We start from the raw sequence: 21,696 nt of genomic DNA, 5'->3' as shown, positions 1-21,696 counted from the left end.
GTCGACCACACCACTCAGCTTGGTGTCATCTGCAAACTTGCTGAGGGTGCACTCGATCCCACTGTCTATGTCATTGATGAAGATATTAAACAGTACCGGTCCCAGTACGGGCCCCTGCGGGGCACCACTTGTCACCGATCTCCATCTGGACATTGAGCTGTTGACCACTACCCTCTGGATGCAACCATCCAACCAATTCCTCATCCACCAGACAGTTATCCATCAAATCCATATCTTTCCAATTTAGAGAGAAGGAAGTTGTGGGGGGCTGTGTCAAAGGCCTTACAGAATTCCGGATAGATGACATCTGTAGCCCTTCCCTTGTCCACTGATGTAGTCACTCCATCATGGAAGGTCACTAGGTGAGTCAGGCAGGACTTGCCCTTGGTGAAGCCATGCTGGCTGTCTCAAAACAAATTTGAAATTACAAACAATGTAGCACTGTTGACTAACATTATTCTTTCTGTTTACTTTGATGTGGTGCGGCACCTACATACACAGTAGAGAACAGTAGGTAGTAAGGGAAATGTTGTTGTAATCCTTCAGGAATGTCAGACAGGATTACCAGGAACTCTCTGTTCTCTTCTGGTGTAAAAATATGCAGAAGGGAACAAATTGATTCAATGACTCTGTCACTGTTGAGGATCAGCTGTTAAGCCGCATCTCTGCATCCTCTTCGTTTCATGTGACCAACAGGGCTGCATGTACCGGCTGTCAGCCAGTCTGTCTGCTACGACCTCCCTGTGGGAACTGCATAGCATGTTCATGAAACTGGAATTATCAAATTTTAATAGTGTTGGATTTTGGGGTATTTTTTCAAGTACCCTTTATCACAGTATTTCAGATTTCCATTTCCATTTGAAATCAGTTTATTTTAAAAGCTGAGAACTTTTTCCAATACAATATTTTTTTCAAAAAGTACTTCAATTCAGTTTGAGTTTACTTAGAGTCATATTGAACAGAATCTTATTATAACAGGAAAATTCAAATATAAATACCAAAGAGCCAATTTAGTCCAAATTTTACAGCAGAAGCCAGTGCAATATATTGGAGGCAGACTGTATAGAAGCAGGCCTTTCATGTTGCTGAGCAGCACTGACCCAAGTAATTTTGAAATCCACAAAATAATTCATGTGGGTACGTGCAGCTGAAGTTTTCTTGCATCATTGTTCTGCATTGCAGTCAGTGGGTTGGTGATTGTATAAAATGTTCTGCTCTGGGTATAGGACTGTAAAAGCTTTGAGGAACGTAATCTCACCAGCAAGATTAGAGTTTTCCTGGAAAATTTTTTTCTAACTGCAAGTATTAACCTAGTTCAATCCTTGGCGTGTTGAATTGCTGAAGTGCCCAGAATGTGATTATCATCAACATGATGCACTCTCATGCATCTCCTTATTTCTTTTCTCTTCGGTCTCTGTAAGGTCAGAGTTTCCTTTTTTCTTTCCTGTTTGTCTTGTATCTCTCACTTCAGATGGGAAGCAAATAGATCTAAACCAGATTGCCAGTATGTCAAGTGGCCCGCCTTTCTGCTGCTGCTTTTATTTCTTCTGGAGATGTAGCATAATTCATCATTGTTGTTGGCTTCCTCTGAAACCTCTTCTGCTTCATCCATTAAGTCAGAGGCCTCATGCTATCATTCTGTTAATTCTTAAGTTTGTTACTATGGTACAACCTTCTTCTTCTCAACTTCGTCCTTCTGCACCCCCATCCTTACTCTTTTTTCTCCATGAGTTTATACAGCCCCTCTCTGGCAGTGCTGTCTCCTGCATGTACTTCCATTTCTCTGATTACTCTTGGACTCCTTTTGGCATCTGTTTTCCACTCCTGTCCTCATCCTCCAGTGGATGCCTCACCCCAGGTTCTAGCAAAACAGACCCCAGACACATCAAAACAGAGATCAGTGAGAATAAGTTTAAGCAAAGGTGCTGGTGGTAGTCAGCAGATACTGAGCCCTAATTAAACAGCACATGTGGTCCCAAATGCTGTATGCAGGGAAGTCAATATTGAAGTTATTGGGAGCTCTTCCCAGGTAAGGAATTCAAATCTTTAGGACTAAAATCAAGATGGTAGGACAATAGCTTCTTTTATGTAAAAGCAGCTACAAAAATTATGTTGCAACACTAAGAACATTTTTACAAAACAGTATATGCATTGTATATCATTATAAAACAATATATTAAATTCTGTCTTTAAATGATGTCTTTTTTGCTTTAAGAGAGACAATGTCATATTCTGTTGGGCATACTTATATGCAAGTAAGACTGCATTTTACGAGCAAGAGTATGTCAATATATGTAACTGATTTTGATAAAGTATGTCTATGAAAAAAACATTAAAATCCAATCATAATTATTTTGAAAATTTAACAGTGATAATATCCTGTATTTTTTTGTTACATGGCATAAAGCTTTCTCTGTCTCTGCAAATGATGTAAGAAATGTTCATTTGGCAGATTCAAGTATCTGCAAATAGATTTTAAAAAAAAGGATCTTTCAAAGTATCAGATTTCCATATCATCACAGTATTTTACAGTTAAAAACTAATAGCCAGACCTCTATTGAAATTCACCTGTGTGGAAAAATATTGAAAGATTAGAGGTTCATCAGCTAAAAACAAATTAATTGGACAGCATTTGTACATTTAATTGCTTAAGCTGTTTCATAAACATGAAGAGAGAATATTTCCAAAGAAAACAGCACTACCAAACTGTTAAATATCCATTTTTTAATGATTACAATCTATCAAAGGTTGGATGCTCAGAAGCTCAGTTGTAAAACTTTACATAAAAGTGATGAGTGAAATCATCCACAAATTCCTCAGACAAGTCATTTACAAATTCCCCCTTGTGCTTAATTTTCCTCTGTCCTGTTTTGTAGACCTACGTTAATTACTGTATTTATATATATATTTACATATATGCCAAACTTTAAGAAAAAGGCACTTTAAGAAAGGAAGTGTAAAGCAACACCTGGAGAAAAAAAGGTGATTTCATGCAAGATTGTATCACACAGAAAAATAATAGTAGCCCTAAAGATCTGGCGATCTCTTCATTCCATTCTTTTCTCTGCCCTGCTAGAATATAGTAATGCAATATATTCAGATCTATTTAATGATTTAGTTAATTTAGGTCTCATACCACCAGATGAAGTGAATAAGTACTTTTTTTCTGATTTCACAAGTGACAGGAGAGTGGTTAAATTAAGTAACCCCTCTAAAGCAAGTCAACATCAGCACTGGTATCAAAACAATGTTTGTGGGACAGCATTATGAACAGTTACTTAGAGTATATGTTCTGAGTTTTTTTGTTTAATTTGGATACGTTAAGTATTTGAATGGCTGACCTGGGGAATGTTAAAAGAGCTTAATTTCCAAAGCTTCTGCTGATTAGGTACTGTCAAGGTTTATTTTGTTTTCCCAAATGTAGAGGCACCAGATTGGCAATCACCTTGAAAAGGCTGAATTTTCAGATTTCAGTGCTTCTCCTACATCTCACTTTAGCAAGTTACTTATCTAAAGCCAGTGACTCGTGAAATTTCAGGGGGGGGAAGGCACTGCCATTTCTGTAATCCGTCTTTTGCTGTCCTGCAGAATTTTTTGCATGATCACTGTTTGAGTTTATGAAGCACGTGCAAAAACATGTACATTTCTTGAATGTCTGCTGGTTCCTTATCTTTGTGTCTTTTACTGTGATGTTGTAGAGCTTGGATCATATGGAAACCTAAAATATTATGACACAATGACTGAAGAAGGTAAGAAATATTTTAGAATTGTTTGTATCAGCTTTTTTTGAAGCCCTTTAAACACCTTTTATGTGTTTACTTTTTCCTTCATTTTTCTTAGTCCTATTTTCAGTTTCTCCATTTTTGAATAACTCCTTTTTGCATGTCTTCATTGACGGTGCAATCCGTTATGGCTCTTTTTTCTGGTTTTTGTTTTCAGCATTTCAGTTTTGCTATTTCATATAAGAAAATACAATGGAATGCTTTTATTAAAGAACATAGATGCAAAACCACACTCGCAAATGATACAGCACAGTGTAACATAGATTGTAGATGCTTATTTTATGCCGTGTTTTGCAATGCATTCAAGAAGATGAATTAATTTATGGATGTTCAGATCACTCAGTTTGAGAACAATTATTAAGTGACTTCAGTTTACTGGATTATTCAAAAGTAATGAATAAACTTTAAAAACTAGGCATGACTATTCCTGGAGTATTAATTCTATGCTTAATTGCAATGCAAAAATTATGCAATTTAAAATCCTGATTCTGGCAATACAAGAAGGAAGTAATTAGGGCCTGAATCAGTGCTCAATGAAATCTCGGGAAATTTTTCTGCTGATTCAAAAGCGTTGCAGTTTATTATACTAATTCAGGAAAGCAGTTAACTGTGTACTAAATTTCCAGCACATGCTTTCAGTCCTAGTACGGTCAGCATTTCTATAATTTGGAAGTTTCCCTGAACTGAGACCTGATTGTCTGTAGGATCAAGGCCTCTTGTCCAGCTCTCTGATTATAATGCCAGACAGATGGTTTCATGAATGTTCAGTTTAGTAATTAGTGACGTATCTGAGGATGGAGATAAGCTTGAGGGCTGTAGAAAAGTTAGCTGCCTATTCCTGCTTATTTTTAGTGTTGGGAATATAAGACAAATAGCTTAATTCTCTGTTTTTAAAAACACAGTTATTTTCTAGTTTAGATTAATCTTGAAGTTAAAAAGGTTTTAAGAAAACCTTAATGATATGACTTACTCATGATCATTTCTCCGGGGCAGGGGAGGATTGATAACTTCTGACTATTTCCCATTTTCTGTATCTGCTGTTGATACTCAAATATAACCATACTATTCTGGGGCTGGCTGTAGGAGACGGTTCCTTCCATCGTTGTGCCTGATTTTGGAAGATGCTGTTTTCTTCTGTAGCAGGCATGATCTTATAGGGCAGTCTTGCTGCACCACCCTCCGTTGCCAGATTCACCATCTGATTCACAGGGGTGGCACTGATATAAGAAAAGATGTCTGAGGGGAGATTTTACCGGGCAAACAGTGGTGTCCATGTTGTTTAAACACACCTCTCAAGCACCTGAAATGAGTTGTTAACGCAGGCCATTCAGATACGGCTACCAGAGCTAAAGCTTTTGCAGTATGTCTCATCTCAGTCTCCATTACAATCAAGATGCGAAGGTCATTTCTCATTGTAGCCTCAGAGTTGGGTATATTAAGGTTTTTATTTTTTATGCTGAAGTATTAAATCTACCATTTCAAAAGTAGTCACTACATTAGTAGCCTTCTGAAATTCATAAATAGTCTATTGACAGTTAAATGTAGCTATTTGTGGGAAAATATCCATGCAAGTATGATACATACAATATATGTATATATTAATACTGTGCCTACGCTGAAGTAATGCTGTTAATATGCAGTGTCATCTCAGAAAGCACCCCTCATGATTAAATAATCCAGGACCATACCGTAGCAATAGCAAAAATCCAGCAGCAAAATTCTTCCAGTAGCAAAAATAAGAAAGGAAGCTCTTTGTCTTTAGGAGTATTAACAGTGACAAGAGTCTATGATACAGTTTTCCTTCTAAAATAGAACAATCATCATTGTTTTCATGTCTTTCACAAAGCAAGTAATGAATACTGTATCCCAGAAGCTGTATTTAGATCAAAGTGTGCTATATTTTTAACTTTCTGTTTGGATTTTCAAAAGTATAATCACTATCACTCTGCATCACACTTAGTTGCGTTATCGGCTTTCCTCTTTCTATTCATTTTTTGACTGAGCTTTCTATACATTTTGTACAGAAAGTTAGTCACAGGAACATGTAAACCCAGTTAGAAATCCATGGATTTTTTTCTAATATAGTACATCCTTATCTCCAGGACCTCAAACCCTGAGTGGAGATAGGTAGCAAATCTTTCAGTCCTCCTATGGAGAAGCACAAGCACATCTATTCTTGCTGCTATATCAGAACAACCAGAGACAAAAAGTAATGGTTAGGTCACAATACACAATCAGATATAGCCTAATGGCCAGAGGGCCATTGTGCTCCAGGTCTTAGAAACTGATCTCTATTATTTTGTTTGCTCCTATTTGGTCTGAAAGTGACTTTAAATTAATTGCAGATTAATCAGGCCCAACTGGGAGAGAAAACATACCCTACCAGATGGGAAGAGACCCTCAGAGTAATCTTGTGCTGTCAAGTAACCTCCACCAACAGCCTACAACATGACAAAACTGCTTATATTTTCATTTGATGCTTCTGTGTGATTTTAAAGTTAAAGGAGAAAGCATGTGAGGTGGATTTCTGGAATTGGTCAGTTGTGACCCACTAGTTGTGTTCCACAACTGGCCACGAGCAGGACTGGGAGGTACAGTTCAGACTGCTCAACAGCCACAGATTTGACACCACTCTCCAGACTCATGAAAGCTTGGCCGTAGCTGCATAGATGTAGTAATTTGCATTTGATCAGAGACTGAAAACTAGACAAATGGTAAAGTCTTGAATTTTTTAAATGAGTGAATTTCTGAAGATAAACTATTTTCCTATCAAATCAAAGGCTTTTCTGACCCAGGGAATCTGTAGTCTGCAATTTAGATTGTAGTCGGAGGATTGGCTTTTTAATACATCCTTGATCAGGAGGAGAATCTCTGCCAACTGATGCCAGCTGGAGTTACTCATGCAGATCAAGGCATATCTATATTATACAATACTGATTTGTTTGCATATATTCAAATAAAACCAATTTAGTTTTAAGCTACCTTCCTTGCTAATCACTTGGCCTTGATCTCCTGTTCCTTCTACCCCATTCTTTGTAAACTAAAATGAGCTGGAAAATCTGTCTGAGTTCAGCGAATCTAGATTAATTAAGAATTTTCTGTAACAATCTATCCTATTTTGGGTCCGTGGAATCAAGCATTTTCATTCACCTAAACTCTCATGGTACCAAATGGTGTGAAAATTACCGTTAGGTAGTCAGACCCATAGTACATAGGACTGTTAAAGAGGAAACATAAGCTCCTACTTTCTCCTAGGAAGAACAGTAACATAAAATGCCTATGGATTATTTTAGTAACCCCACCTAAAGATGAGAAAAAAGGCATGACAGAAGATTTATGCCAAAGATGAAACCTTTGGGGCTTTCTGTAAATTTAAATGACTTAGAAATATCTTGAGCTGGTCCTTTTTCCTGGTGGCTCTGTGCTTCTCCTTTGCTGAACAAGTTTTGATTTGGTTTGAAGGAGGAAAATGGCGGGGAAAGAGAGGGAGGAGGCATAGCTCTGCTGTCTTTTTACATTCACTGTCTTCATGCAGGCTAGTACTACTGCTTTCCTCAGTTTCATGCTTTTGATAGTCGATATTATGTCTTTTTATCATTTTCTCGCACTGTTTGTTACCTACACTAAGTGAATCAAATGGAAAGTAATGGTGTAAGACCATGTAAGCTGAACCATGCATGTACTGAGAAATAAAAATAAACCAAAATAAAGTTTCCATTTCAAATGTTGAGGTTAATTTCCATGACAGTGACTTATAACTGTGGAACAGTCTCCTGAATGAAGCAGTGTAACTTACAGTGTTAAAAGTCAGTGTAAGAAATTCTTCCTAAAGATGGGAGGAGGCTTTTGGAAATGTGAAAAAATTGAAGACAACTTCAGTTAAGCTGATCTGAAACAGTGTGAATCTCTGTGGAGACATTTTCTTTTCAGTTCAATAATGGCTCAAGTTTCTCTATTAAAAAAACCTAAACAATTTCAGACAATCTCAAACAAAAGACTAGAGCATCCTTATAGAATTCTGCATCACTTTAATTAAACTTTTTAAAAGGAACCTTAAATTAAAAGGTCCTACACCATCCTGGAGTAGGTGGAGGCATGGATGGTTCCACAGATAACTTCTCAGAAAGTGTCTCAGTTGCATCGTTTGCATTGCTTGCAAAAAATGCAGTTGTGTATTTGGGGCATCACAAGCCAAATTCTCAAACATATGAAGCTGCGTTGGAGTCTGAAACCTAAAGCAATCCTTTAGCAAACTGACAAAAATGTTGTATGAAAAACATGCAGGCACCTTTCAGTATCTACACATGCTTCTGGATAAGCACTTTTTAAATGCCCCTAGTGTTTCAAAAGAAGTTAGGAACAGACCTGACTCTTAGCATTTCAGCTTAAAATGTTTGGAAATATGATTTGCATTTTTTCCTCTGTTTTTTCTTTCTCTTATCTGATACCCCAAGCAATTCCTTTTCTCTCTCTCTTTTTTTTTTTTCTTTCTTTAACTCTTTGTTTCTTCTTCCCCTTCTAACTCAAATCTCTGCCACTGACCCTGTGCACTGAAATAATGAGATGGCTTGGTATTTTGTGTTCTACGCTTAGATACTCTTCTGCAGGCAATTTTACTCTAGGTACCATGTACCAAAAAAGATAATCTTTGCAATGTATTGTGAATGGCTAATTATTTGTTTGGAGCATGATGTGTTTGTGAAAAGAGAGGGGCTGCTGAAAGGACAGTACTGCTTATTAAATCTTCTTGGTATTTTTATTACTTTCCAAGTGATTTGCTGTTGACAAATTAATTCCACTGCCCAGCAAATGATAGCTGCTAGTCTCTGTGGACTGTGCATATGCTTCTTCACATACAAAAGTGTTGGTACAGGGGTTTGAAGCTTCCATTTGTGAGAAGGGAAGAGAGGATCTCTTTCTTGACTAACGATTTATTCTTGTCTGTCTTTTATTTTAGCTTGGAAACAGTGACTTATCCAACTGAGTTCATTCATGACTTCCCACTGTTAATCAATTATGTGATTCCATTGAAATATCTTTTGGTCTTAAGCCTGCGCTGTTTTTGCTGCAGGGACACTAGCAGTTTTCAATGGATTTTTTTAGCTGGAGGTGAAGAATTAAAACAGTCACAGGCCCTGAATGGTAATAGTGTTCTTGATTAGAAGTGTACTGTACTATAGCCACCAGTTACACTTTTTAAAAAGATAAAAAAAGACTTAAAGAGCAATAGCAATGAGGATAACAATAAAGGCAGATACATCATCTTTCTACATGACGTAGACTGTCGTAAGCCGTCCAAAGAGTCCTTACATAGAAAGATGAATGAATGTAGAGGAAAGATTAAATTAATTTCACTTAATATTTGTGATCTTTGACATTGCCTAGTATGAATGTGTCATTTGGACTCAGTGCTCAATAAAGAGTGACAGGATCTGGGACCTCTCTTAGGACAGGATGAGTTGCCCCGGAGACAGTCTAGATGATAAGCTGCACAGTTAACCTCATGGGAGACAAAAACCATCTGGCAGGTTGAGACAAAAATTTACTTTTGAGAAGCTGGTATGGAAATAATGTATTCTGGAGATTTCTTCTTCCCCTTCTGAAGTATCTGTAGAAGTCACAGGCACATAGCTGAGTGCAAACTGACAAAGTTGACCACAGTCACCATGATGCAATATATGGGTTCATCTGAAATTCTGTGTTACTGTACTACTCATTGAGACCTGAAACTGTTTGTGTTTGTTTATAATATCTTTATTCATCTGTATTCATCTTCTGTTTAGGCTGAAGTCCTACACCAGCACTTTTATAGGTGGAACTTCACTGACTGCTTCTGAAGAAAAATAACAGCTTTTGTTTTCGATTTTGTGTTCAATTTGTTGCTGAGTTCTCAGAATAGAAAAAAAAATACATTTTTATTTCCACTAAAAAGAAAAAAAAGTATGTATGAGAACATCAGATAGTGTTTAATAACATGTTTGCCGTTTGAGGAGGGATGGAAATGGATTATTGGCACTGATTTATGGAGCCTAAGCTGTGGCAAAGAAACTTTGCTTCTCAAAATGGCTGTATTTTAATAATGACAATGCTTTTTTTTAGGAAAGTTCAAGGAAAGGGCCTCAATTCTGCATAAGATCGCCAAAAAGAAGTGCCAGGTGGAAGACAGTGAAAGGCAGAATGGAGCTAATAATCATGGTGAGTGCAGCAGTACAGATTTATCACCTGTTCCTGAGGGCCTTTTTCACTGTTTCATTTTGCTTGAAAATCCTTAGGGATTAATTTCTCCTTCTACTTCATTTATGCTATCTTAGTAAAAATATTCTGATTCTCTATACAAAAGAGTATGAAACTTATGGACAGGACAGGAGTTAAGTGCAAGAAGAGAAAGTCAGTCAAGGCATCTAGAAAGCCTCCCAGCAGTGTTGAAAAGGAAAAAGCAATGCTAATTTTGGATATATGTTGAAGTGACAGAAATAGAGAGACAAACCTTACTCGCAATTTAATTAATTTATTGAGCTGCTCTAGCAGAATATGTATTTTATGTGGTATCACCCTTGTCACAAAAGGAAACAGACTTCATATTTAAGATGTGATTTGTCTATCTACTACTTGCTGAGAGTCACTTACGCCCATCTATGCTAATTGTGCAAAATTAGCTTAGTATGGCTTTCATTAAGGGTAAGAATTATATTTTAGTTCAAAACTTCCTATACTAAAAGAAAATCTGTACTATGTCCTGTTTTCTCTACTTTACCTCAGCATGTTCTCTGCATTAGAAAACCAGATGCAAATATGTCTGATAAAAGCTGAATCATTTTATTAGCTGACACTTTTTCTGACCTTGTGCTATGTTTAGATACTATTTGCTTCCAGAATCAAGCAGTTGGATGGGACACTCTGTTAATAAACCATAATGCTGGCTGTGAGGTTAAGAGACAACACACATGCACTGAAATAATTACAGATAGTCTGGCACTCCACTGTGGCTGTGATCTCAGATTTTTAATTTAGAAGAATCTCAGGATAGCAGTAATGTTAACTAGGCAGCTGTATTTACTTCTGAAATTGAGTTCAATTTTATTGAACTTGAGTTAGACATTTCATATTGCTATTCCCCGTAACTGTCCAAGGGATTTTTGGCCATTGACATTTTCATCTAGTACATACTTAAAGAGATAATTACTGTTTAGAGAATTCCAAGATAGTCAAAGTAAGAATAAATCTGAATAAATTTGGCATCAGAAACCAAAGACCCAATTTTATCCCTTTAATAACCTGTAAAAGTTTATCACAAGAACTACAGGATTCTGTTTTAAAAATCATTCTCTTTTATTGGATGCCATTAGACCATCGGTTTACTTTTTTCCCACATTTTTGCATGAGAAAGAGCATGATTACAGCTTGGAAGTAACTTTACTAATTGCAGGGGTTAGTGTGTTATAAAAGTTATATCTTGCTGAATGTATCCCCTCACCTGTAAATGCAACATGTTGCATTCTTTAATGTCTGGGGAGAACGCTATATGTCACTTTTTACCTGAAGTATTAGGCTCAGTGAGCTTAGCGTAAACGAAGAGCACTGAATATTGCAATGAATGTAAATTTTTCTAGGACATGAGTACTGTGTCCTAGAAACTAGAATAGTTTCTTCAAATGCAAGCTCACCACTCGTAAGAATTTTATTCAAGATGTGTACTGGTCAAATGGAAGACAGAATTTTTGTCTCTCTCTTTTAAAGGCAAATATTGGTCCACCTTCAGTATTTGATGATTTACACAGACTGAATATATGACAGCAGTTTCACTAGTAGATTTGTTACTTAATATTCTGTTCTGTTGTTTTCCCACTCTTATTTATGGATGATGCCACAGAAAAAAGTGCAAAAGTGGAAGTTGCAGTAACACCACCAAGTGATTCAGGACCAGTGCAGAATGGAATTGCCCATAACGTTGAAGAAGAGGTTAGTGTCTTTTTATTCTTCTTTTTACTTTTGTATTGGTAAATATATTGCGTGCTTGATTGTGCTTTTCACTGAAAGTATACATCTTAAGAGCAAGAAGCTGTTAATGTGAACTGTCTACAATATATTTAATCTTCATTTACAACTGAGCCCAATGTATGGCTTGCCATGTATAAAAGCTCTTCTCTTGTGTCACTGCCCTTCAGTGTAACATAAGATTGTCGTCTGGAACGTATTCTTTTAGGAACTGTTTTTTTACTTATCAGATAAGATGTTCACAGCCCTAAATATAGCTAAAGGAAATTGCTTGTCTGATTATCATTGCATTACACAAAACCTGTTCTCTTAAGAGGGTAGCCTGTCATGTTGTGCTTCATTCATGGGATAGTTAAAAGTAGTTAGAAAAGAGGAGCTGTACACAAACTTCTTCTCCATCTTGCCTTCTGTTATCTTGAGACAAATAACAAATTAAGCTGAATGAGATATAGTATACTAGTGCTCCTGTGACTCTTACTGCATATGGTTAAAATCTGCAAAAGAAGTAGTTAAACACTTAAATGTATTTATTTTAACATATTCCTTTTGTAGATAATAAGTAACTGCATAACTGTGTCTAACTTGCACAATGGCCACTGAAATAGCTATACATTTGAGCTAGCTTCTTTATTAAATAAATTGTAATTCTCAAGAGTAGCTGACTGCAAAATTTCGCCCTGCCAGGCCCTTTTTTAATGTCTTTTAGTTTTTTTAAAATTTTATTAATACCACCTGCATCCCAAGTAGGCAAACAAGTGGAAAAATGCTGGTGAATTGATTTTGCTGAACTTGGGCACTGCTCTTTTAGACTGAGACAGCAAAACCTGCATAGAGAGAGAAAGTCTTGTTAAAAATAATCCTTGACACAGAAGCTTTTATAGTGGGGTTTTTTGTACAGTTTACTTCTTAGCCTTCTCCTTAGGCTATAGTGACACAAGAAAGGTACTGCAAGCGATGGCTGAGCAGTGGTCTATACCATAACATGAGCTTCGCCTTATTAAAAGTGGGATGAGCTGTGTTGCATTTACATACAGCAAAATCATGCAAAAAATACAATGGCCGTGTTTTGTTTTGAATTGTCCCAGGTTTAGGTTTTGATATTTTAGTTGTTTTCGCTTATTTATTGTTTAACAAAATTGTTAGTCCAAGTCAGAGATCATCTTGCTTTCTTTATGACCTAAGCATTATCACTGTAGGTGAAATTCTTTCCTTGAAAGGTTCTGCAAGCCACAGGAAAAATTAGAAGTGGTATACAAGTAACAGAGTGTGTTTGTGTCTGTTGGCTGCTTCCTGAACACAATTATCCCTCACAAGGAACATAATTTATACTGAAACATACTTACAACAGGGAGAGGTTATCCGATTTTTTCTGCAAGACTGGGAAAAAACACTGTGATGTGTAGTAGGGTGAGTCTCTGGGAAAAGATTCTGTTTGCTTTACACAGCTGGAGGTGGAGAAATTACAAGATGATTCTGGCCAACTGTGTGTTAGTGCACCAAATATTGGCAGATAGCTTTAATTCTTCACTGTTTGCAGGAAATTTTGGTCTCTGGGAATAGAAATTGAGAATCAGAAGCAAGGATCTAAAAGAGATGGGTAGTTTTTGATATCCTGAATGATCAGTAATGATAATGAGTTTCTTATGGGAAGGAGAGCATAGTAGAACATTAAATTACCTTTTCTGTTAATCTAAGTTGTTCAGACTGACATGCCACTTAAAGATCCTTGTCAGCCCAACAAAGCATTACTCCTACATAAATGAGATGAGTAAAATCTATGTAATAAAAAAATCTCAGCACCGCACTTCAACACTCAACATTTTAAGGTAAGGAAAGATCAATTTTCAGATCCATTTGGATCCTGTTCTGAGAGTCCAACCTCACCACTGCAGTGAAATATGTATTTAGACTATTTTTTAACTTCAGCGCAAAAAAATTACAAAATCCAAAGCAGAGTGGCTTTTAGATTTCTGTTCTCAAAGGTCAATAAGGGATGACATAGCCTGGTGTAACCTGTTAGGGTGTACGTAAATCAGTCTGTGGAATGTATGAAAACTCTAATAGATTCTAATAGAGTTCAGTAGCTTAAGAAGGAAACTGGTCTTGCTTTGTAAGATTTTTTCCACAGAGATTGTTCAGTGAAAACAATGAAGAAAAAGGAATCTTAAGCAATCACATCTCACAGCAATGTCCATATGCTATCATTTTGCATTGTAATGAAGCAGTTTCTAAGCTTGTTCAGAGATCTGCAAGGTCAAGCAGCCTCATCATTCAAGACAATAGTTTCAATTTCAAGCCACTGCAGGGTAAGGAGGGAATTATTGCAAGACTACATTACTCAGCAATGTCTTCCACTCATCTTCCTTTAGACATTTTAAACTTTCAGTGAGGCAGGGTTTGGAACTTTTATGTTAATTTCAGCAAGTATTAGGACATTCTGAAAAACTACTGTGCTGTATCAGAGGTGGGATACATTATTTATCCTTATCCAAACGACAAAATGGAGCAAGCAGGGAGGTTTGTAACTGATGGAGGAGTGATTCTGCAGATTTAGCTCCATCAATCTGAAAGAAAGGATTTTAGGTATCTGCTGTCACAATAAAAAGTAGCAATCCCCTAAAAACATTTTGAGATGGCCCATGCTGGGTTCCTACCCAGTGGCCTTTCTAATTTTGTCTTCTTCCAGTGATAACCTGACAGCTGCTATTTCAGGCTGCTTCAGTTATTGATATGCTGGAACCTATTTTGTAGTTTAAAAGTATGTATTGGAATTTTTGAAAAGTTATAATAAAAATAGTCTACTCATCCATGTAACAAATAAATAGGTCTCTATGATACTTAGGACCCTACTTCACTGTGAAGTTCTCTGCCTACTCTGTGCTGTACAGGGACCCTTCCTCAACATATTGCCTAGCTTTTTGTGCACAGGTTCCTGATACACCTTCCCAAGCTGTGGCATCACCCTGAAGCTAACACGGGGCTATTCGGTTTCCTTCTGCTTTGTATATTGACTTCATGGACACTAATAGGATTACTCCTGATTTATAGAAGTGTAGACAATGACAGAATCACAAACACAGCATTCATGTGACCTTTTTCTTTTATGAAGATCAGAATTTGAGGAAGGTAAATTGGTCATTGCCCTCCCAAGCCTTCTTTCTAGCTTTTCCGAACTTTATGCAGACACTACGTACCCCTAGGAAATAGTATATCTTAAGAGACAATGGTATCAGTTCTAAGAGCAGCTCTGTTCAGGGAAGTAATACCAAAGGCACAGGGTAGCATGCCAGCCAGTCTTCATCAATAGTTTCTCCTTCTCTTTCAAAAACTCGCTCATTAAAGCTGAGTGACAAGAACAAACTCATTACAGCTCAGTCTTGACCTACAAATGCTCTTGAATTTTGATCTTTTTGTGAATAAGTATTCTCCATTTTACACTGAGAACATCATTTGCTTCTGTTCCATGAGTAGAATTCAATCTGGTGGCTTGAATTTTTGATGATTTTTCCTTACTCTGATGCAAAAGAAAGTGCTGTAGTGTCAGAATTTGGAAATACAGTATAAAATTGCTTCTCTCCAATTTTCCACTTGTGTATGTCCAAAGATAAGGTTTTGTGATCCATAAGCACTGTTTAGAAAATCTCTTAAGAAAACTCACCATCAGTGCCTCCATGTCCCAGTGATGATCGTTTAGAACTGAGAAAATTAGAGACGCTGTCCATCTTGAGGAACCAAGCTGCAAATATGCCTTTGGGGGAAAAAATGTCCTGAAAACTGTGGGCTGGGAAATGGGTGTACTCACATAGCAGGCCATCAGGTATTCCTAAAACATGTTTGCAGTGAGGATACAGAAGACGTGCATAGGGATCTAATTATTTCTCCTCCATTGTCAAGTTCCACTATGGTCTTCATGCTTTTCCCTCTTGCAAAACAAGCATAGTCATATTTGTGTTTTTTCTTACTTTTCACTGGTGCAGATTATGGTGCCTGGGTCTAAATCCCTAGACACAAGCATTTTAGTAATACAAAGTTCTGTATTGGAGTTAGAATTGTCTGAAAATAAGTACATTAAAAATTGTATGTTCCACTAGTACAGAGTGGAATATGCAAATAAATCCATCTTAATTATAAAACCCCTATTCTTTTACAAGTATGATGTTGAGCAAAGGACCCTTGTGAAAAGAAGGTCTCAGGCTAAGACTGCAAGAAAAGGGGAAAAAAATAGCTTTTATATTGTATTTTAATTTTCATATATTTGTAAATTAAACTTCTTTTTTAAAAAAGCATAAAACTCCAAATGCCATGATTTAGTTTTCCTTATACGTCTCCTGGTTTCTTTAGGGAGTTTTTGGTCATCTTTATGTTTTTTTCAGACTCTTATTCTTTCCTCCTTTCCTTCTTTTTCAATTGAACAAGGCTGAAACATTACACAACACAGAGTCCAGGACACTGTCAGTTAATGACGTTCACAAGGTTTCATGAACTTGGTGAATTTCACTTTATTTCCTTTTCTTTTTTTTTTTTTCCCATTTAATTTCTTCATTTGTCTCTTCCAAACTACACTCTCTTGCTTTTCCCTTTTTCCCAGGCCCTTAACTCCATTCTTCTTACTCCACTCCCCGCCAGGAACCTCAGCTGTCCTCTTGCTAGCCCAAGCCCTTGATTAACAAGATAAATTCTGTCCTGATGCTGCTTGCAGAAACTCAAAAAGGCTTCCCAGAAAATGTCCCCAGCAACACAGTCATTTGTCCCAAACAGTAAGACTCTCATAATCCCACTCCCTCTGTAAGCAGTAGCAGATCTCCTACACTTTGATAAAACCGGGATCCTCAGCTAAGAAGGACAGACGGCTGTGGTCTCCTTCCCAGCCCCTAACCAGCACAGCAGGGAACAATACCTCCTCCCACCATACGGTCTGTAAGATGTTCCTGCTTCACGTGCAGCCAGAAATTGCCTTCCCTCCTGCTGGATATTGCATCTTCCTCAGGGATTTTGTTCTACTTAACAGCATTCTGTCTCTTAACCTTTAGCAGGTTGTCACAAAGGAGAAGACTCTGTTACATAAAACTTCATAGAGTGGTACGGAGCGTGTATGAGAAAATGAAAGAAGACTAAAAGGACACTGACTATCTCATTAAATGTTTTATAGGGTGCCCTTCAGAGAAATGATCCCTCTGAGAAGTCCAATTGTTTCCCCTCCCCACCACCACCTTCTTAACAAGCATTTGATTAAGTGTGTTCAGTCATAGTCATTTTAACCTGTGGCTTTCCTAAAAATAGCTTCCAATCTGAAGATAACACCTTTTGTTGCGGATGGAGTGAGACTGCACTTCACTCATAAGAGAGAACCAACAATACACTTTATTGATAGAAAACAGTGAGTTAGAGTTCAATGGTAAATGCGACAGTGGTTTAACAACATTTGATGGCAAGGTACACTTGTGTCCTGGTTTCAGCTGGGATAGAGTTAATTTTCTTCCTAGTAGCTGGTACAGTGCTGTGTTTTGGATTTAGGATGAGAACAAAGTTGATAACACACCGATGTTTTAGTTGTTGCTAGGTAATGCTTACACTAGCCAAGGACTTTTCGGTTTCCCATGCTCTACCGACTGAGAAGGCTGGAGGTGCATAAGAAGCTGGGAGGGGGCACAGCCAGGGCAGCTGACCCAAACTGGCCAAAGGGATATTCCATACCATGTGACGTCATGCTCAGCATATAAAGCTGGGGGAAGAAGAAGGAAGGGGGGGACTTTTGGAGTGATGGCGTTTATCTTCCCAAGTAACCGTTATGCGTGATGGAGCCCTGCTTTCCTGGAGATGGCTGAACACCTGCCTGCCCATGGGAAGTAGTGAATGAATTCCTTGTTTTGCTTTGCTTGCGTGCACGGCTTTTGCTTTCCCTGTTAAACTGCCTTTATCTCAACCCACGAGTTTTCTCACTTTTACCCTTCCGATCCTCTCCCCCATCCCACTGGGGGGGAGTGAGTGAGCGGCTGTGCGGTGCTTAGTTGCCGGCTGAGGTTAAACGACTACAACTTGATTATTTACTGCATAGAGGACAGGGTCAGACAAAACTGTCAGGGAGACCCTCCCGTTGAGTCATGAGGTTCAGAAAGGACCCCCTTGCTTTCTAAACTCTTTCTCAGAGAGGAGTCTAGGCGCAGCTGGATCCAATCCTAGTCCCAGACTTGGTCAACAGTTTATGTCTAAAGGATTATATATGCGCAATTAATCCTTTGTATCACTTAGCTAAGTTTTCAAAGTTTACCATACTGTTAGTCACTTACCGAGAATCTGTTGCGGCAAGGAATCTCTCAACCTCGAGGAGTAACCTTGAGAGGCGTCCCTGCTCAAGGGGAGATCGCACCGTGCAGCCCGCTGCCGTGCAGGAGAGCTCAACAGGCCCTGGGCTGTCCACTATTTATAGAGTAAGGTGATTGACTTATAGTCAATATTTGCATACCAGCAAGATGTCTGGGTTGCTACACCAGACAGCCCTTGGCTACTGTGTTGCCATCCTTCCCCAAAGTCCAGCATAAGCTGGGTGAAGCCGTCACAACCCCCACTGGTGGTCGTTGCTTAGGTGGGGAGCACGCTGCCACACCTTTTCCTCCCAGCTACACACACGCACACACGCACATACACACATGCACACAGTTTTACCTGTTTCCATGGAAACCCCACTGGAAAATGTTTACATGCCAACCATGTCAGAGATAACTTTTCCATGAAGATATAAGGCAACTTGTGTGTCGTAGGAAAATGCCACAAATGCTGTGTTGTTTTCATTGGATCTAATCCGCTTACCTGAGCAACAGTGTGGTAAAGCATGTTTTGCCTTCCCCACCAAAGAGCAGCAGCATGGTGCGCTGCATTTGAGGACAGAGCCCCTGGTAGGGACAGATCTCCCCTGCCCTGGAGTACTCACTCTGTTTGCATCAAATGAGCATGATGTGAATCTGAGTGGTGTTGCGTTCTCTGTCTCAGCCTATGATTCTGGACTATATTAAACATTTCTATTTCGTAGAAAGAGAGTAGAGGAGATTAGAGCAGCCTTTGTTGTAAGGCCATGACATATTCCAGCATCCCTGGTATTTGTTTGACTGATCATTAAAAATACATTTTGAAAAGCCCTAACATTTTTTCAGTTGCCACACTCAGTCTAAAGTAAATGCCTGCATCTTGTTTGCTGGTATAGCTCTTTGTAACTTAATGAGAATGGCACTGCCATCAAAAGGGATTGATCTTTATTTTTCCGAAGGCTAGTCAGTTGCCTATTCCGCATTTTTTTCTGCTGTATACCAGTTTGGCTGACTTGAAAACTAGGACAGTGAAAAATGGCGTGAAGACAAAGGCTTATTCTTCAAATGTATCTCCATCACACCATAGCTGTTATTTCTACTGGTGGGCTGACTGCAGTTTTGACTATTACATTCTGAGTATTTCTTTTCAAATTCACCAAAGAGTGCTGGCAGTAACATGGGCAAAAAAACCTGCATATAAGTTCGGGGAGCTGCGCTTTCAGGTATTTGTGCAAAAGCCCAAGGGGACACAAGCAGCGATAGCAGGATCTGGAGCAAATACCTACCTAAGCCTTTCTCCTTCCCATAGGCTCCACTCAAAAGGTAGTTCTTTTCAGTGAGTTCATAGTGCAGAGAGGATTAATACAAATTAGCTGCCCTAAGAAGAGTATCCATATATACAGAATGCATTCTGAAAGCTCAGGGATTTAATTTTACTCCCTGCTTGAATTTTACTCAAGAATTCATGAGGAAAGACATTGTTTTCTGTCAGCTACCTCATAGAAATTGCATAGTACTGTACTAGCTTACTATCTCACCTTCTTTCACATATTTTTTTTCCAAATGAGAGGTAGGAAAAGATAAATGAGTGATTCAAGTTACAGACAAGATACAGAAAGCAAAGGCTTGAGGTGTTCACAGTAGGGCTCCAATTCCCTTTGTCCTCTGCCTTTCTAGTGAAATAAATTAATGTGAGATTTGCTATTCTAAAGAAAAAAATCAATCTCAATTCTGAAAATTAGTACTTACCTCTGAGACAGGTAACATTTTGAGATATCATAATTTTTTCTTGATTCACTCATTGTGAGAAGTTGGGTTGTACAGAGCTCTTCACTTCCAAGAAAAAAAAAAGCAGTCTTTTGTAGCGCTATCAGGCAAAGAAAAAAATTGCCTTTTTATAGGTGGTACAATATCTATACTTTAGCATAAGCAAATTGAACTGCAAATAGTTCATTTCTGCAGTTTCCTTTCTTCTGGAGTCCTAATGCTAATTCTGTATTGATTAATGATATCAGAAATCAAAATGCACAAGAAATGTACAAGCATGAGAATTTAGAGCTCAGCTCTTCAGCTTAGTTGGGCTAACAGAATAATCCTCAGAATGTAATATTTATAATTCATATGCTATAGCTGTTATACAATACAGACTAGTTGATAAATAGTGGCAGATTCAGTATTTCAGATACGTTTGAGGTGGTTCATTGTACTTGTTTTCCATTTTGTCCTACTGTCAGGAAAAAAGTATAAAAATGCAGTTTGATGTTGTGCCAGAAAAGCAACTGTTTTTCCTAGGATGATATGAGCATAAGCATCCATGGAGACAATGATTGTCTGATGTTTGCTAGAAGCAGTGACTACATTGTGACTTTGGCAGATGGAGTTTGCTTTAAGCTGTTGTTTATAAACAAAATAGTTATTGATGAAATGTCACCATATGTTTGTGTTGTTTATATAATGTGAAACACACCATCATTTCCTCTGCTTGGAAGAATTTTCTTGGGAGATTGGGAAAAGTTGTCAGACCAGTCCTGAGCAAACCAGTAAGAGATTTCTTCTGTGGGATTACAGACAAGTATTAGATAGATGTTCTTGGATTAAGAACTTGTGAAAGATGGAGCATCCAGAGATTTGGTACTTTTTTCATTGTTTGTAATGAGTTACACAGAAGAAGAATTGAAGTAGCAAAAAATAGAGTTATGAATATACCTAGATTGGTTTAAAAAAAAGAATATGTGTTACAGATGTATAAAAGAGAACACAGAGCAAAACAACACTTCTAATCTCATTTCTTGAAAGTAGGGAATCATAACTATATTTTTTGTAGTTTAAAGATGTACCTCACTAACCCTGGTAGAATATGCAAAGGGAGTGCTTTCCTGTTAAAGAATTAATTTGATTATCATTATTGATTAATATGCGCTAGGGCACCATGTCCATCCCATGTAGGTATGAGTAAACATACGATATTCAGCACTGCAAATGTATATGTAACAAAAAGACAGTCCCAAGCACAAGCAAGAAAAAATGAGGATACAATAAATAAAGAGTGGAAAGAATTATGACAGCTAATGAGAATTTCACAGAAACACAGTAGTGACTATTATATATGAAGATCTAATGCAGCTTGTGTCTAAACCTTTAATGACTGATTAAGGGATCAGGAGCACAAGTAGTGTTCTCCTCTGTCCTTCCAGTTGCAGGGAATGATGAGGGAAGAAACAGGAAGACCCAGCAGATCAATAACTGGCTCCAAGTTATTGCATTACTGCAATAGTTATTGCACTCATTGCAGCAACTGGAGTGCTGCAATGGATGGCTATAAACTCTTTAGAAGGGATAGGCAAGGAAGGAGAGGCGGTGGGGTAGCCCTGAATGTTAGAGAGTGTTTTGACTGTCTAGAGCTTGATGATGGTGATGAAAGGGTTGAGTGTTTATGAGTAAGAATCAGGGGAAAGGCCAACAAGGCAGATAGCATGGTGGGAGTCTGTTACAGACAACCCAACCAGGATGAAGAGACAGACGAAATACTCTATAAGCAGCTGGGAGAAGTCTCACAATCGCTAGCCCTTGTTCTTGTGGGGGGCTTCAACTTACCAGATGTCTGCTGGAAATACAAT

At 38.0% G+C, this 21,696-nt stretch overlaps 1 protein-coding gene across 2 annotated transcripts in view; it reads left to right on the top strand.

Moving 5' to 3' along the window:
- The window catches only part of SLC24A2 (solute carrier family 24 member 2), a 118,755-nt gene that overhangs the window by 74,801 nt on the left and 22,258 nt on the right, over nt 1-21,696 (top strand). The window contains exons 4-6 of one of the 2 annotated variants that reach the window (XM_009274295.1): nt 3,699-3,749; nt 9,882-9,977; nt 11,653-11,741. In XM_009274295.1, the coding sequence (XP_009272570.1) occupies nt 3,699-3,749; nt 9,882-9,977; nt 11,653-11,741 (236 nt within the window). The remainder of the gene's footprint in view (nt 1-3,698; nt 3,750-9,881; nt 9,978-11,652; nt 11,742-21,696) is intronic. The other variant, XM_009274296.1, reaches the window with a different exon arrangement.

Source organism: Aptenodytes forsteri, unplaced genomic scaffold (assembly GCF_000699145.1).
Source record: "Aptenodytes forsteri isolate BGI_AS27 unplaced genomic scaffold, ASM69914v1 Scaffold46, whole genome shotgun sequence".
NCBI lineage: Eukaryota > Metazoa > Chordata > Aves > Sphenisciformes > Spheniscidae > Aptenodytes > Aptenodytes forsteri.
This window is presented reverse-complemented; position numbering and strand designations above follow the sequence as displayed.